The following is a 17,478-nucleotide window of genomic DNA, read 5'->3' on the forward strand; positions in this document are numbered from 1 at the left end:
ATGTCCTCGGATTTCCAGTCGGGTGTCACAGTTGAGATGCTGGTTGGCTTCAACGAGTATTATACTCGTGACTTCGCTAGAAGACCGTTGGTCTAGTAAACGGCAAGTCGGAGGGATGGTTTAGCATCAGTGACTCGTATTAGCCATTTTTCGTGCCAGATGATGGTCACTGAGCGAAAACGGTTGTTCTGATTTTCCTGAAAACATCCGCTGCGGACAGCTGCCCGAAGAAAATATTTCAAGTCTGAGGGAGATTTTTAGGCGGGTTTCAATGTTCGTTTATGTACCCTATGTGAGCAAAAGCATCCGGACACCTGGCCGAAAATGACTTTGAAGTTCGTGGCGCCCTCCATCGGTAATGCTGGAATTCAATAAGGTTTTGGCGCACCCTTAGCCTCGATGACTGCTTCCACTCTGGCAGGCATACGTTCGATCAGGTGCTGGAAGGTTTCTTGGGGAATGGCAGCCCATTCTTCACGGAGTGCTGCACTGAGGAGAGGATAGATATAGGTCGGTGAGGCCTGAGACGAAGTCGGCGATCCCAAACATCCCAATAGGATTCAGGTCAGGACCCTGTGAATGCCAGTCCATTACAGGGACGTTACTGTCGTGAAATGTTTGCGGTATCCTACAGAACCACGAGTGTACCCAGGTGGCGCCTCTTCGTCCGGAGCAAATCGACAGTCGCGAAGGTCGTTCTTTAGAGCTCCAGAAATATGGAAGTCGGTTGGACTGACATGTTATCAAGATTGTTGCGACTACTCTGCAGAAGTTTCGCTGGGAAGCCCTTACACGTCCTTCATACAGTACCGATGTGTCACCATGCAATTTTCTCTCTTTTAGAGCCTGAAGAAAGACATTCGTGGCCGTCGATTTGTTTCGGACCACAAACATTTTTCCATATAGTCATTGCCCATCTTGTCCCACAGTGGGATAAATTTATTAACAGTTATGGCGATTACTTTTGAAGTAATAAATCGTTTACTTACTTTTCTATCTCTGTCATTTTGGATTTGACTGCCCCCTTACAAGATAACACACCGAACAAAATTATACGATTCACAGAGAGATGGCGGACACGAATTCCGTTCCTGAAGTTACCAACGACTGCGGCGACAGGAAGAGCAGGCGGCCAAAAACTGAAATAAAATAAAATTGGCGAATCATGAAAAACAGCAGACCGTGTACAATTGGGCAAACACTGGGAAATCACGAAAGCGTACACACACGAACTGCGTTTGTGGACTGGTTCAAATGGCTCTGAGCACTATGCGACTTAACTTCTGAAGTCATCAGACGCCTAGAAATTAGAACTAATTAAACCTAACTAACCTAAGGACATCACACACATCCATGCCCGAGGCAGGATTCGAACCTGCGACCGTAGCGGTCGCTCGGTTCCAGACTGTAGCGCCTAAAACCGCACGGCCACTCCGGCCGGCTGCGGACTGGTTATTAGGTCATATTCCTAGTCAAAACAGTTGACATCTAGTGCGCAGAAGACCAACTCTGCGCTTTTTGAGTCGTAGACTGATTTTTACTGCGTCAGCAGCATAAGAACATCGTTACCTTACCGAGTGCTGCAGCGTTCCCAGTCAGTGGCCGTGACAACCAGGTGCAACAGAAAGGCTGGTGCAACAGAAAGGCTGACTAAACGGGAGCAGAATCGGTGCCGATGGGCGGATCCCTGACCCAGAGGTCCAGCTCTGCTATCGCAGCTCCTGAGTCAGCCATCGGCTCTGGAACGTCGAATGGCGCCACGGACGGAGCCTTCCTGGAATCCTGCGGTCTGCGCCTGGAATGCGTCACCGGCAGCGGTCCCCCCTCCCCACCACGCCGAGACGAGCTCGGGAAATGCGTCAACAAATCACGCGAATCAGCCAAAGTCGGCCAGCGGAAGCTCCGCAGAGGAAATGGGAGGCTAGGCGGAGCACCGACACACACTCATCCCGCGATAATACGGGCCGATCAGTCACGTACCAGTGCTACTGCCACACACGAGAAGAGAGAGCGTCCCGCTCGCCGAGTGGTCTCGGAGTTCTCGCGGGAGAAGCGATCGCAACCGTCCGCGCACAGCTGACTCGGCGATGCTTCCCGGCGTTTCTTCGCGCGGCTGGGTGCGCAGCAGCATGCTGCCGCGATGGTCACGGCCTGTATGCTTTGCGAAACCTATGGTAAGTCGGTGTCTGCGACGTACTCTCCTTCTGCTTACGACTCGGCCTACATCCGACTGAACAGTTGCGCTAGCGCTACTCGTATGAACTGCTAGATATAGTTGTGTGCTTAAGTTTTTTGCAATTCAAAAGTTAGGAAAATAGTATCTAGTGCTTTATTTTGTCGGGAGTCTGCGCGACACTGGAGGACGATGCACTCATAGCAGAATGTGTGTGTGTATGTGTGTGTGTGTGTGTGTGTGTGTGTGTGTGTGTGTGTGTGTTATTTTTTGTCTTACTATGCTTTCCATGGTGTTATTTTTTGTCTTACTATTCTTTCCATGGATTAAAAGAAATGCCGAGTGCCTTCGTTTACGACTAACGGAATGACTTATCGGTTGCATATTTTTACCAAAGTTATCGCACGGCTATCCATATTTTTTAGGCATTTGTTTCGTATTACCGTATTAATACTGTTTGGCATTACCGTATTAATACAACTACACTAGCACGAATACTTCCGTGCACAGCGTTTTTGTAGAATAGATGAAACGTGAAATATTTTAATGTTCCACGGAATTATTTCTTCACCAAAAATCGTTGACGATCACGATTGGTAGTAATAAATTGTTACGATAAATGCGTGTTACTGTTTCAGATATGACAGTGCCGTACACATTGTTCTATTTAGCCGGCCGATGTGGCCGAGCGGTACTAGGCGCTTCAGTCTGGAACCGCGCGACCGCTACGGTCGCAGGTTCGAATCCTGCCTCGGGCTTGGATGTGTGTGATGTCCTTAGGTTAGTTAGGTTTAAGTAGGTCTACGTTCTAGGGAACTGATGACCTCAGATGTTAAGTCCCATACTGCTCTGAGCCATTTGAACCAACCATTGTTCTATTTATTTCACAGTGAATCCTTATCCATACGTGATGAATGTCTACTGTTTCGGAGAGCCGAAACGAGCGATACAAAAACGTGTGGCTGTGGGCAACTACCTGGATGACATTAATGTTCAATACAGATCCGCGTTCTTGCATTGCTGATGCAGAGCCTGGATATTGCTTTTCTACACCTTAATAATAGCTGTTCCACGACCCTCGCATATTCGCTGTAGCCCAGCCTGGTTACTGAACACGCACCTCTGACAAAGCGTAAACAATGTCACATCTTAAAAACGTGGTGGAGTCGTAGTAGTCTTCCTGCCGCGATCGGTTAGCCTGGATCTTTCCCTGAGACGGTGGTCACGCTTGATTGTAAAGCGAGGAACTGAGCGGATGAAAAATTCAAGAATATCCAAATGACTCATGCTTAAGAAAGTTCCCGTCACGGACTGTCTGTTACAAGTGCGTGGGCACAGCTCTGTTGGAATGCGTGTAATTATTGATAAAACTGTACCTCGATCACAATAGCAACATGACTGACATGCGTGGATAGTTACGCACGAAAGGAACCCATGTTGTTGTCTCACCGTTATTTCCAGAATTCATTATGGCTACGACCTATGCAACTGTGTACTTCCTTAGTGAATGCGTTCGTACTATAGTACAGTAATGTACTTGTCTGACTTCCACTTGCAGGATGATAATACGTTTATCACTTACCTACAAACATCACTGCTAGCTTAATATATTCTGTTGCAGGCACTATACACGGCGGAAAGAATGGTAGCTGGTATGTAAGCAGGTAGCTGTCAGTCACTTTATTATTCTGGTGCAGGTGTATTAATTGGAGGGGCGTTCGATCAGTTTGTTATACTGTGGCATTAGTGATCACCCACAGCGCGTTTTCTTCTCATCTCCTCAGAATTCGATTCTGCGACAGCATCTGATCCCTCCAAACCGAGTATCCACGACGCAATGAGCTTCTTGACTCTTGTTCCACGGATACGTCTCCACTTACTCTCTGCTCTTCGACCCACCGCCGCGAGTGCTGACAACTTTCACCTGGGGCTAGCTGTCAATGAGGGCTCACGTATCAGCGGAAAAATGCTCCTATCGGAGCACAAAGAAAGCTAATATCCTCTTGTTTTAAAAGACTCTGACTGAAAAGTGGGGTACCAGCTGCCTCATACTACCTTCTTTACGTCACAAGAGCCCTATGTTAATGTGCCACAGATGGTTCAAATGGCTCTGAGCACTATGGGACTTAACTTCTGAGGTCATCGGTTCCCTAGAACATAGAAGTACTTAAACCTAACTAACCTAAGGACATCACACACATCCATGCCCGAGGCAGGATTCGAACCTGCGACCGTAGCGGTCGCGCGGTTCCGGACTGAAGCGCCTAGAACCGATCGGCCACAAGGGCAGGCTTAATGTGCCACCACTGCTGGCATTTGAACTGCACACCTGTCCTGCAATCCTAAGTCATGGCTTGCGATTATTTGTTTCTTAAGAGATTTGTCTGCCCTGACAACAGCCGGTTAGCTTTATTCAACGTACTTAATCAGTATGCGATGTAACAAGGTCCATTACCTATTCTGTAGAAACGATAAAAGTTTAATTTTAAAATTGTCTAAACCTAAGTCAAGAGTTCCAATAAACCTTTATTTGCGACTGGTTGGTTGATTTTTTTTCAATCTCGCCAAGTAAAAATTTCAGCCATTTGCTGTGCATAACCTTCCTGTAATCCGGGGCGCGGTTTTGGTACCCAAAACCATATTGTTGGGGTGTTTGTCGATAATGGAAAAATATTTTTGAAAACGGGAAGATGGTACTTCAGGATAACTGCCTAGAGAACATACCGTTAAAATTTGAGCAATTCGCTGCGATTATTTAGATTTCGTCTCGCACCGGATGTTACGTGCGTATTTTACGTGTACAATTAGGGTAACTTTAAACCCAAAGATCTCGGGAACGCATAAAGATATCAAGAAAATAATAAAAAAAAGTTCAAATGTGTGTGAAATCTTATGGGACTTAACTGCTATCATCAGTCCCTAGGCTTACACACTACTTAACCTAAATTATCCTAAGGACAAACACACACACCCATGCCCGAGGGAGGACTCGAACCTCCGCCGGCGGGAGCATCCGCACAGTATCAAGAAAATTTTTGACAGCTGTTAGCGATCGGGATGTTAGGAAATTACCATAAAAATTTCAGCGGTTTGCTGCGCACAGCCGTCTTGGAATCTGGGCCTCGGTTGTGGTATCCAAAAACTATGTTTTTCGGGTTTTCTCAGAAACCTCCCGTGAAATAAATGGTGCCTCCAGAAGCCCCATAAGGCGTACCATACACCACATCTAATGCATAAAAAACCAACCGATTTGCTAAGCTGGAGGGAACGTGTAATATTACTGTAAGACTGTGGCAGTAAGGCGATCCTTGTGACTGGTGTGTAAATGGTCGCCAGCCTAAGGGCTACTCAAAACACGATCGTACTTCCCGTCACGAATAGAACTCCAGGCATGGGCCCACGAAAGATCCCGTTTTTATGGGCGACGGTATGGAACATACTAGGTAGCGCATTCCGTCGTATGCTTACCGATTAGCGTTCTACTCTAGACTGTGAGAAGAATAGCGAGTACCAAAACTCAGATCGGGCCAAGCAGACTCTAAGTCCCTTTTGACTGCTGAATAAACTTTGCGCTTCACGAACGGCTCTCAGTGACGGTCGACTGTTTTTGTGTTGCAGCGCGCCACGCTGGCCGAGAAGGAGGTGAGCGCGCTCAAGGAGCAGCTGGCCTCCGGCGGCGGCGGCGGGGGCGGAGGTCTGCAGCCGCAGCAGCAGGGCAAGGCGGCCGGCGACATGGAGCCTTCCGCCCTCGAGCACGAGCTCGCCGCCAAGGACAAGGAGGTAGGCGCCGCCTCTGCTCTGCACCCGTCACGGACTCTTCACGGGGGCTTCTTTGTGGTAGTGGACATATTGCGTTGTTGTTGTTGTTGTTGTTGTGGTGGTGGTGGTGGTGGTGGTGGTGGTGGTGCTGGTGAAAACTCTGAACATACAGAGTTATTTCGTGATGGTGTTACAAACTTTCAGGGATGATGGAGAAAGGTGTATGTATTCGAGGTAAGGCAGCCTAGAGCAAACTAAGGGTTCCAACTTCCGAAACCTAATCATTACGTACAAAATTCACGCATAAAACTCTTCAATACCTTCTGTTTCCCTGCAGATGGACTAGTAACGGCGCATGTCACTTCATGTCAGAGAGACCGAAAATCCTAAGTTTGAAGTACAGTAATAATGTATTCCATCTACCTGCACAAGTTTCACAAACTGCTGCATTTACAAAAACTGTTCAAAATAGCGTCCCCTATCGTCAGTGCATGCATCGCATCGCCGCACAATGTTCTGTCATACTCGTTGCAACATCCGCTTTGTCGTAGGCAGCGACAATTCCTGCCAGCAGATCGTCTTTCAGTCTCGACAGGGCTCTCGTACATAAGACTTATCACATCGTCCCACGAGAACAAATGAAACCGGTGAAATGAGGTGAACGTGCTCGTCACGGAACAAGACCTCCTTTGCCTATCCACTTCTCAGGTAATGTCCGATCGAGCTGTCCGCCAACCTTCAGCCCGAAGTGAGCTGGGCCTCCTTAATATTGGAATCGTAGCAACACCAGTACCGATACATATATTCCACTATCAGAGGTATCAAACCGATTTTCGCTTATAACGGACTGGGGTCCCTTACCTCAAATTAATAATTTATCCTTCTCCATCATCCTTGACAGTTTGTAGTATCATCACGCAATCGCCTTATTTAACACGCTAATTTGCAATCTGCTACAAGCACCTCTCTCCACAGTTAATTTTTTTTTTATTTTCCAGCATAACACTCATATCGAGATGCTCAGTACTCATATGATAGGGTCAGTGAAGATTAGTGCACAAACCAGTTGCATTTGTGGCAGACTTATATTACGTGTAATATTCATTACTTACAACTTTTCGAAGTCTACTGGTGGAGATTTATTCAGTATAAAACAACACTCGTTATCCCTTTCGTTAATGTTATATCAACAATATGACTGACATATCATATTAAATATAGGCTATTTTAGCTTCCAGAAGAAGGGGGGAAAGTACGTATCGCTCCTTCGACATCGAAGTATTTGAAAGTGGGGAACTGTCTTGAATTGAGCGGGAATTGAGTAATATCTCGGCATGAGGAACAGACAGTTTTATCGACACCCTTTGTTACTATAGCAACCATTGTAGCACACACACTGATCTTTCACGCTTAATACCCGATCATACTCTGTAGCAGTCCTGAACTATTAAATCACCTACACAACCCAGACGTTCACAAACATTGCTGATATTTAATGTGCACTGTTACGAAACGGTAACTTCCCTTTGCATTTTTTTCTTTTCTCTGATTTACGGGAAGAAAAGTGAAATCCATCAAGCCGAAAAGGCTCTTCATTACTCGCATCGTGCGACACGAGTCACACTGGATAATCACTTGCGCACAATGGCTTATATCTCTGTAGAGTTCTGGCACACGACCTGTAAATCCCTTACGTGACACCGTATAAACGTTAATAGAAGAAGCATTTCAAAGGCCGCTGCCTTTGACGTCACTGATTGTGTCATTTGGCGGTACATCATGTCGTCGTGCATGTACCTGAAAGGAACATTTATAACGGCCGTGTGCCGTACTGTAAATTTACGTCCCTTTGTAATGCCACAGCAAGTGCCCCATCTTGTAGATGTTCGGCTCCTCTCAGATATTGATACGGACACGCGTTTGGCTGTTTCCCAGAAGATATTAGTACTCACCCTGCGGTGCATCTTCTAAATCTGGATCTTTAACGAGTAGAGCGCCGTGAAAGACTCTTAAGCCGAGATTGATATTACTTTCGTATGGTCCGTCAGCATTGTGCCCGAACGATAACTGAAGGAACCGGAATGGCGTGGCCGTTACCCGCTGGCTCGGAGTCGTTTTACGGTGCAGGGGACAGCAGCGCGATATTCCACATCAGCGGCCGCTACACCGCGAATTGCGAACTATCCGCAACCATTAATTCGGCCGGGGGAAGTCGGCAGAATTGCCTTTCCGTGGAACACAAACGGGCAACAGGTGAACCGCCGGCGCGGCGCGGCGCAGCCACGTCGGCTCGTAAACCGATAGCTAGCGGCCAGTTCATCTGCATTGCGGCAGGTGCTTCCGCAGGGGCGGCCTCGCTCAAAGCCCAGTGTGCCGGTCGCGTTTCTTGTGAGCAGCCTCATCTGATCATGCTTTGCAGCCCATCGAGACGCCTTCCGTTGACAAACAGCCTTTCGCGCATACGCGTCCCCAAAGGTTGTTGGGGTGAGGATTGCAAGAGGGTTACATACTTTATATTTGTTACAAAGTTCTTGCGCGTTTCTGGCAATGACTGCAATTGTACTAAATCGCAGGCTTAGCGTTGTCATGCGCGGTTGTAAATAATGTGGTTTTCTTACAGTTTATTTCTCTTCCTCCACTCTGAGAAGTATTAATTTAACATTTCTTCCTGATTGTTCTTGCTACCATCCAACAGCTTTTTCTCAAGATTCTCACTCTGTTTTCGTTTTAAATTTTTATTTTTCAGAGAAAACCTGACACTACTCGCAAAGATTATATGACGAAAAATATTTATTGCTACAACTCGATGAATACCGTAGATTCAACCACAAGACGGATGTACTTGCAGATAGTTGAATCAAGATGGTGGCAAACATATTAATAATAATAACATGAAATTATATAATTATGATGTTTCAAGTTTTCTCGGCATGATTGATTAATAGTGTGCTTGCGGGTGTTCTACCGAATTGTTGTTTCAATTTTCTTTATGGTAGTCCAAGCAGCACCGGAAGAGGATGGTTGGGTCGGTCCTCGAAATATTATTCAGTAAACGGAAACAACAACTCGGCAGAACACCCAGAAGCACATAATTAGTGTGTACTTATCTTATACTTACGAAACGTTCTTATCATGTCGGTATCAAAGTAATCTACATAAAAAGCATTGTGTGTATATCTATCAATCGTTTTAGATAACAATACGCCGGCCGATGTGGCCGAGCGGTTCTGGAACCGCGCGACCGCTACGGTCGTAGGTTCGAATCCTGCCTCGGGCATGGATGTGTGTTAGTTAGGTTTAAGTAGTTCTAAGTTCAAGGGGATGATGACCTCACATGTTACGTCCCATACTGCTCAGAGCCATTTTTGATAACAATACGTTTTGTGCATTTTTGCCAAATTCGGTTTTCGGTACATAATGTGTTCTCAGATTCTCCAAATCAGCTGTAACAAAACAGGAATTTTTATAGCTTTGTCCCTCTCACCGATAAATTTCTGCGAATGTGCTTGTTTTCACGTATTGCCTAGGGGTTTCTATTTCTGGTTCTTTGACCAACGGATCTTGCACTGTTAAGCCACAAGAGTGGCTGCATTCTAAGAGTATCGACCTTCCACTGTTCATGATGGACTCTAGAACATTGGAGAATAATTCTATGGGGATGCCAGGACGTGAACTGAAGAAACGTTAGATTATCGAAGAGCTGTCGGTCGAAGAACCCGGAACAGACGCCTCCAGGCAGTATATCACGAAATGGCCAAGAAATTATGAGCGGTTATAATCACTGTTCCATTAAGGTGCTCCTCTGAAGCCTTACAGTTATAGCATTACCAAGCTTTGTGGCACAGTGGTCAGTACAGGGGCCATGAAATGTGTCGTCTTACACCGTTTTGGGGACAAGAGAGCTTTGTTTTAACTGCAGTCTACGAGAGAATCCTCGTCACAGAGTAAGTGTCGTTGGCGAGTTAACAAGATAAGATGAGTCAGGGAACGTGTTTTAGTGGGCAGAGGGGGAAGACGCCGTTGGCGGGTAGGGGAAACCGTTAATTGTTCACTCGGCCAACAGCCTCAATTGACAGGCAAACAGTTAAGTTGTAGGCTGCAACACGTTGGTTGGGCGGACGCAGAGCTGGCTAGCGTAGGACGAAGACGAGGACTGCAGAAGAGGAAGGACAGTCACCACAGCACTGCCTGGGAACAAAGAGACTCGAGTGATACGAAGTACACCATCGCTGCGGTGCAAATTAATCTGCAGGGTAAAGCATTCAACATACGCTTCAATTACTTAACAACCGCGCTACAGTTATGTCTATGATACGAGCAGCATGATCAAATTTAGTCATAAATATTGTCTCTGTGACACTTCCACGAATGCCGTTCTTAATTAAAGTGATGATGATCATGGTGGAAATGACAGTATTCAAGCCGCTTCTTTTGCTAGAGTTTTCTGCGTTGATGCTCCTTCTTCATTACTCAGTCCCCTACAACCGTAATTTTATGTAAAGGGCGATCAAAAAGTTTCCGTTCGAAGGCCATACAATCCACAATCGGCATGCCAATCAGGCAAAATCTCCGTGAACATTGAGGCAATCATTCTCCCCGCGCATCAGGACTACAAGGCGGGTGTTCGAGTGTCAGCCCCTCGAGTTGGCTTAACTTATGAATTATGACGTTTGAGATAGGGGATGAGAGCGTTCACGTTTCTGCATTTACCGCACGCACATCGGAAAGACACGAATGACACATCAATACCTTACCTGCTTTGGTTCAAATGGTTCAAATGACTCTGAGCACTATCGGACTTAACATCGGAGGTCATCAGTCCCCTAGAACTTAGAACTAATTAAACATAAATAACCTAAGGACATCACACACATCCATGCCCGAGGCAGGATTCCAACCTGCAGCCGTAGCGGTCGCGCGGTTCCAGACTGAAGCGCCTAGAACCGCTCGGCCACTCCCCTTACCTGCTTGTCGGTGCTTTGTGCTTATATACCTGCAATGGAGTCGCATTGCGTTGCGTGTACGTTGCAGCAACGCCCTCAACCAAAACTTTTTCATCGCTCTTCATAATAATCGTAGCTCATTTTTCCGTGTTTATGCATCCTTTGTATGTTTTCCATCTTAATTTTTTGCAACAACCTTGAACTGGACCACAGTATATGTGAAGCTGTTAACTTTTTAACCTGATGGGAGCGAAATCGCGGTTTCCCTAAATAAGGTTCGATGTTTGGAACCGACGTGCAACGGTCATGTTTGTGACATTGAAACTGCTCTTTCGACGCCCTGAAGAAGATCACTTTAAAATGCTCGAAACGTCGACTCTCATTTTGTTTCATCTTGAGTACAATGATATCCTCGACTGAGATTCTGTCCTAGTTCAAAGTCGTCAAAACAAGTGGAGAACTGCAGATGGGACTGATGCACATGAGCACGTATCGCCGTCCGGGAAGTAAGCGACGAGTACCGTACGGCACGTATTTATCGATGAGTGCGCAGGTGCGCGGTGCCGCATCGCGACCCCGAGTCCAGCCAATCGCGAATCGCGCCAGTCACGGCCTCGGCTGACCGCGAGTGTTCGGTCCGGCAGCTGTTGGCTTAGCGGTGCCTCGACAATAGCGCGCCGCAGACGGCGCAGTGGCGGCGCGCTCTCGCCGTGGGCGGCACCCGGCCTGTGCCGGGGCCGTGAGAAGCCCGCCGGCCCGCTGGCCTCGTCGTCTTAACAGGAAAGCTGCCGTGCGTTCACCGATCCGTCGCGCCTGCGTATTATGCGATCGTTCGCAGCCAACGACCATCACGGCGTAAACTCGGCGGTGAATACTGCTTTTCGACACGAACTGTGTAGCAATCGTCGGGGCCGCTTCTGCGTGAAAGCGAGGTCGCAGTTAAAGGTCGCAGAATTCCTTACTTTCCAGCCTTCCGTGAATGAAGAGACTGACATCTGCGTTAACGAATATAACCATAACAATAGACAGCGCCAAATATTTGTAAGGTAGACCACACATTAATGTCTCAACCTATGGATGGTATTGGTCGATATTCCAGTTATAACACGTCACGAACACGTGACCGTTTCTCCGCTCTCGAACTGGGTGTTGCGTTGCCCCTACATTTGTGTCGTCATAATTGACGTTACTATTGAGGTGGCTGCATGAGCACGGCCTGAAAAGCCAGTAAATCTAAAAAAAAAGACACTTGACCGGAAGCAACTTTATAAGCTGATTCTCAAGTCACGAAAAAAGGCAAATACATGTCACTGCATAGTAGCACCGGCAGCGACATCATTGGAGAACTACGTCCGCGCGCTACATTATGGTACCAGAATGAAATTTTGTTCTGCGGCGGAGTGTGCGCTGTTACGAAGCTTCTTGGCAGAGCATATTTGGAAGGTAATACAAGAGCTGCTGACCGAACGAAAACTGTAGGCGCCATATAGTTAGTCGCATGGCTATGCATAGCCAATCGCTTAGAGCATTACCTGCGAAAGGCAATATTCATGTTCCGGTCCCACTCGGCACAAAGTTTTAGTCTACCTTCTGTTTGATGGCTGATTTACGTATATGTAGTTAAATTTCGAATCAACAATTCACTGTTTTGACATTGAATCCATGTGTGCCCGGCAATTACTTTCCATCACAACTTGCTTCAATGTCTGGAAGATGAAATTACCTGTCGTGGTTGTACATTTACATTAAACAGTCAGTCGCTTCAAAAATGGTTGTGTGAGCTGTCTTACTGGACGTCCACGTTTGTACCAGTTCCGAAAGTTATACAGATAGTAAATGTGTCTGTGTTTTTCACACACATCGGTCAGTTTCAGTACACTGCGTATGCTGACTTCAGTACAATGTGAATGCTCGTCATCCTGCTCAGAAAAACACGCACAGATGACAATGTCTTACTTCGTTGAAGCAGAAGCATTTTCACTAAGTACTATGTGAATTTCTTGACAGGAAAAAGCCGGCCGCGGTGGCCGAGCGTTTCTAGGCGCTTCAGTCCGGAAGCGCGCGACTGCTACGGTCGGAGGTTCGAATCCTGCCTCGGGCATGGATGTGTGTGCTGTCCTTAGGTTAGTTACGTTTAAGTAGTTCTAAGTTCTAGGGGACTGATGACTTTAGATGTTAAGTCCCATAGTGCTCAGAGACATTTGAACCATTTTTTGACAGGAAAAATATTATTTTGAGTTACTGATACTTGGAAATGTGTTACTCATATTTTCAGAAACGTAGCATCTGTTTTACGGAACATATCGAGTAAAATGAAAGGAGGGAGACTTGTGGTTGTTTGTCTGGTACTCATATATATAGATTCTAAGATACGACAAAGAATGTATAAATCGAAAAAGAGGCCGAAGATCGGTAAGGTAGAGTCTGAACAGCAGACAACTTCTTCTGTACCTTATCGCTATTCAGTTTTCATCCTCCCGCTTCATATGGCCTGCGCTTTCTACTCACACACAACGTTTCTGTCGCTTTCAGTCACTCTGATTACTAACATCGTACTTCATAATTGCTTATGGAGCCAGAGGAAACCAACCGCGATCAGTTTCTGAAACTTTCAAAGATTTTACCCCCTTTCTGAACCGAAATGCTTTCTTTCGGGATACGTCTTTAACGGGTAGACGGTACGGGACACTCACCCCGCAGTTCCTTCACGGCTGGCGCCCTTGTTGCAGCCTGCCACTTGTGCCCGCGAACGCTAACTGTACAGAACAGCCGACTCGTTAAGAGGCGAAGCCATTCCCGCGGCAGGTGGAGCACTGCCCGACGTCTCAATTATTTCCAGTGAGTCACCGAAATCCCACGCGCGACAGACTCTCTAACAAGGCGGTCGCTCGAGCAGAGAGCCGCGTGTCCCACGGCCGCGCTATGTGCGTCTCGCAGCAGGCAGGCAGGCACCTGTGGATGTCGTCTGCTGCTCCACAGCCTGCGTGCCTCTCGGCAGAAACAGCTGCTGTGCTTGCTTCCGCATCGCCGTTGACAGCAGAATAGCCTCTCGGCTTTATAGAGCACTTAATAGTTGCACGAAAGCAACTGAACAACTACGTCCTCCCCATCGAGAAATTCGTGGCGTTTCTGGTGACGGAGAATGTTTTCTCAGAATAATTGCGAAATGTAAGTAGAGTACCAATTTAAAAATTCTCACCAGTCACTTGACTTGAAGGCCGAGGCGGTTCCTCCCACTCCTTTAAACATTCCTCCGACCGATGTGGGGCTTTACTGCGGTTACAGTCCTGCACCAATCTTCGCATATTTCCTGTATTAATCTTGCTCCCTACTGCTCGTCTGAATGACACGATACTCTCTTTTCGGTGCCTGCTAAAACGTCTTGCTGACTCCATCCGGCCAATAAATATCTTGGATTTCATTGCGTTTTTAGCTGACACTTAAGACACGTTAAGCTTACAGTGATGACTTTGTGGGTACAATATCTAGGAAATGCGTGGCTAGCGGAGCAACGACTCACACTGGTAAAGCTGTGTTACATTATTTCTTGGTCTTATAGAGCAGTGAATATCGGCGAGATGAGAAAGATCACTGAATAAGAAACGGTAGATCATGTGAGACAGGATTACTGATTTACGGAAACCATAGAAAACTTACGCCTGGATTGGCCGGCACAGGATTTGAACTCCGATTCGTCCGAATATGAGTCCGCTGTCTTACTAACTATGCCACCCTGCTTGGCATAGAAACAAAGCAGAGAGCAGTCTGTCAGCGACGTAAGGAACATAAATACGAAGGCTTGCTGAAAAGCATGGCCTCCGAATGTTTTAGGTATGTGAAAACTAGTAAGGGTTTTTAAATAAAACAAATGTTATTAGAATTCTACGTCTGTAATCTTCAGGTCTGTATATCTGCAGCTCTCTGCTGCTAGATGGCTCCGAGTTGTAGCGCGTAACATGGTGGTGTGTAAAGTACTTGTCTGTGCGCGGGGAAAAGTGTGCTTCGAGTTCGAAGAGTTCGTCCACACGTGGCATACCCTCTGTTTCAGCATGACAATGCCAGACCACACACGAGCGTTGCTAGACTTGCAACAATCCCACGCCTCGGGTTCACCATCATCGATCATACTCAATACAATCCCGACTTGGCCCCATCTGATTTTCATCTGCTTCCAAAAATATGGTTCAAATGGCTCTGAGCACTATGAGACTTAACATCTGAGGTCATCAGTTCCCTAGACCTAGAACTACTTAAACATAACCAACCTAAGGACATCACACACATCCATGCCCGAGGGAGGATTCGAACCTGCATTCGTAGCGGTCGCGCGGTTCCAGACTGAAGCGCCTAGAACCTCTCGGCCACAACGGCCGCCCTTCTGTTTGCGGAACTTAAAAGAACACTTCACTTTGATAGTGATGATGTGGTGCAAACAGACGTGACGTTGTGATGCCGGCCGAAGTGGCCGAGCGGTTCTAGGCGCTACAGTCCGGAACCGCACGACCGCTACGGTCACAGGTTCGAATCCTGCCTCGGACATGGATGTGTGTGATGTCCTTAGGTTAGTTAGGTTTAAATAGTTCTAAGTTCTAGGGGACTGATGACCTCAGAAGTTAAGTCCCATAGCGCTCAGAGCCATTTGAACCATTTGATGTTGTGGCTCCGTCAACAAAGTCAAACATTCTAGAAAATGGTCAAATGTGCGTGAAATCCTATGGGACTTAACTGCTAAGGTCATCAGTCCCTAAGCTTACACACTACTTAACTTAAATTATCCTAAGGACAAACACGCACACCCATGCCCTAGGGAGGACTCGAACCTCCTCCGGGACCAGCCGCTCAGTCCATGACTGCAGCGCCTGAGACCGCTCGGCTAATCCCTACAGTGCGGGATCAACAAACTGCTCTCTCGTTGGGAGAAATGTGTTCGTTGCCAGGGTGACTATGTTGAGAAATAAGTATGTAGACACGAAGAATAAAGACGTAGAATGTTTGTTTTATTTAAAAAACTTTAAGCGATTGCTCACAAAAATGAGGAGTCGCTGCTTTTCGATACGCCCTCGTATATCTGCTTTCAAACGTCCGCTACTGAACAAGCAAAGGATGAAATCTGCGGCCAAATAAATAGCGTTACACGCAGTATAAATTCTTCACGAGTCAGTAACTTATAAAGCCAAAATGTTTCTATAGATATTAGCTGTAGGATTATGTTACGAACCACTGTAGCGCCACAGTTCGGTCATTTTACTAGCGCTGCTGTCAGCACAGTGCTGTAGAAGCGGCAGGGAGCAACGTTAACACTGACCAGTTTCCATTCAGTCACCGTTTTCACCGTCGGAAAGCAGTTCCTTCAGCGCGGTCGCTCAGCTAATAAATGGCGACCTGAAATAACGCTCTAATGAAACGTCGGGAAACGCTCGGAGCGGCGCTTCCGAGACGTTATAGATCTTCTTTAAAAATAATTTTATGACGGAGGTAGAGGCTGCCTTCTTTCTGGGCCGATCTCTTTCGAGGCTTCCCCGGCGCGGCTGAGACGGCCTATTGGCGCGTCGCAGGGCTGAGTTACGAGCCGCCGCTGCCCCTGGGTGGTCGGCGCGCACGTCTGGCGCCCCGCCACGGCGACGGCAGGCAACCGACACCGCCACAAACACCTCCCGTCCTCGCTCGCCGCTCTTGTTTACCAGCTCCTGCACGGCGTTAGGCCACCGTAGCACTGTGTGCGGCTGGTTAGTGGGCGCGTGTATCACTGTCAAGTACCTCAACACTACCTACAAACGTTAAGATATTTCTTACCAAATACACTGATGGACATGACCAGTGGTATTACCAGACCGGCAATGACTAAAGACCCAAATGGATCAAAGCTGAGAATGATATCGTATTTCCTCATATACGAACGATGCACCCAAATTCTAAACTTAAGGTGTGTTATGGAGAAATAAGGTCAGTGTCTTACTACTATTCTCCCACCCAGTTTTGTTTATAGTTTTCATTTATTTACTGCTGATTTCGGAGTGTCAGTGGCTTCATCTTAAGGCACTTCAGGACTATGATTGATATGGAACGCTACTGCAAATACCGAGTGTCACACAAGGAATGGTTCAAATGGTTCTGAGCACTATGGGACTTAACATCTGAATTCATCAGTCCCCTAAAACTTAGGACTACTGAAACCTAACTAACCTAAGGACATCACACACATCCATGCCCGAAGCAGGATTCGAACCTGCAACCGTAGCAATCGCACGGTTCCGGACTGAAGCGCCTAGAACTGCTCGGTCACCATGGCCGGCACAGAAGGAATCTTTGGTATTCAGGATACGACATGAACGATCATTGGAAGCAAAAAAGTATTGTAGACATGGGCTCTAAAACTCATACCTTAAGATCTATGAGCACTTATTCATCTTAGATAGTGCGAAACAACTGTCCTCTATTGCAGCCTCTTTGCATTTCACTTTTTGAGAGGGGGTAGTATGGACCAAAACAAGAAACAAATATCCAGTATACGTGGGCTCCAAAATGCATACCTTAACAAAAAAATGGTTCAAATGGCTCTGAGCACTATGGGACTCAACTGCTGTGGTCATAAGTCCCCTAGAA

At 46.8% G+C, this 17,478-nt stretch overlaps 1 protein-coding gene across 1 annotated transcript in view; it reads left to right on the top strand.

Annotated features, from left to right (window-relative positions):
* Positions 1 to 17,478, top strand: part of LOC126101187 (homeobox protein cut) — a 466,023-nt gene that overhangs the window by 271,241 nt on the left and 177,304 nt on the right. Inside the window, exon 2 of the mRNA XM_049911884.1 lies at positions 5,792 to 5,953. Coding sequence (XP_049767841.1) covers positions 5,792 to 5,953 — 162 coding nt within the window. The remainder of the gene's footprint in view (positions 1 to 5,791; positions 5,954 to 17,478) is intronic.

Source organism: Schistocerca cancellata, chromosome 9 (assembly GCF_023864275.1).
Source record: "Schistocerca cancellata isolate TAMUIC-IGC-003103 chromosome 9, iqSchCanc2.1, whole genome shotgun sequence".
Classification (NCBI taxonomy): Eukaryota; Metazoa; Arthropoda; class Insecta; order Orthoptera; family Acrididae; genus Schistocerca; species Schistocerca cancellata.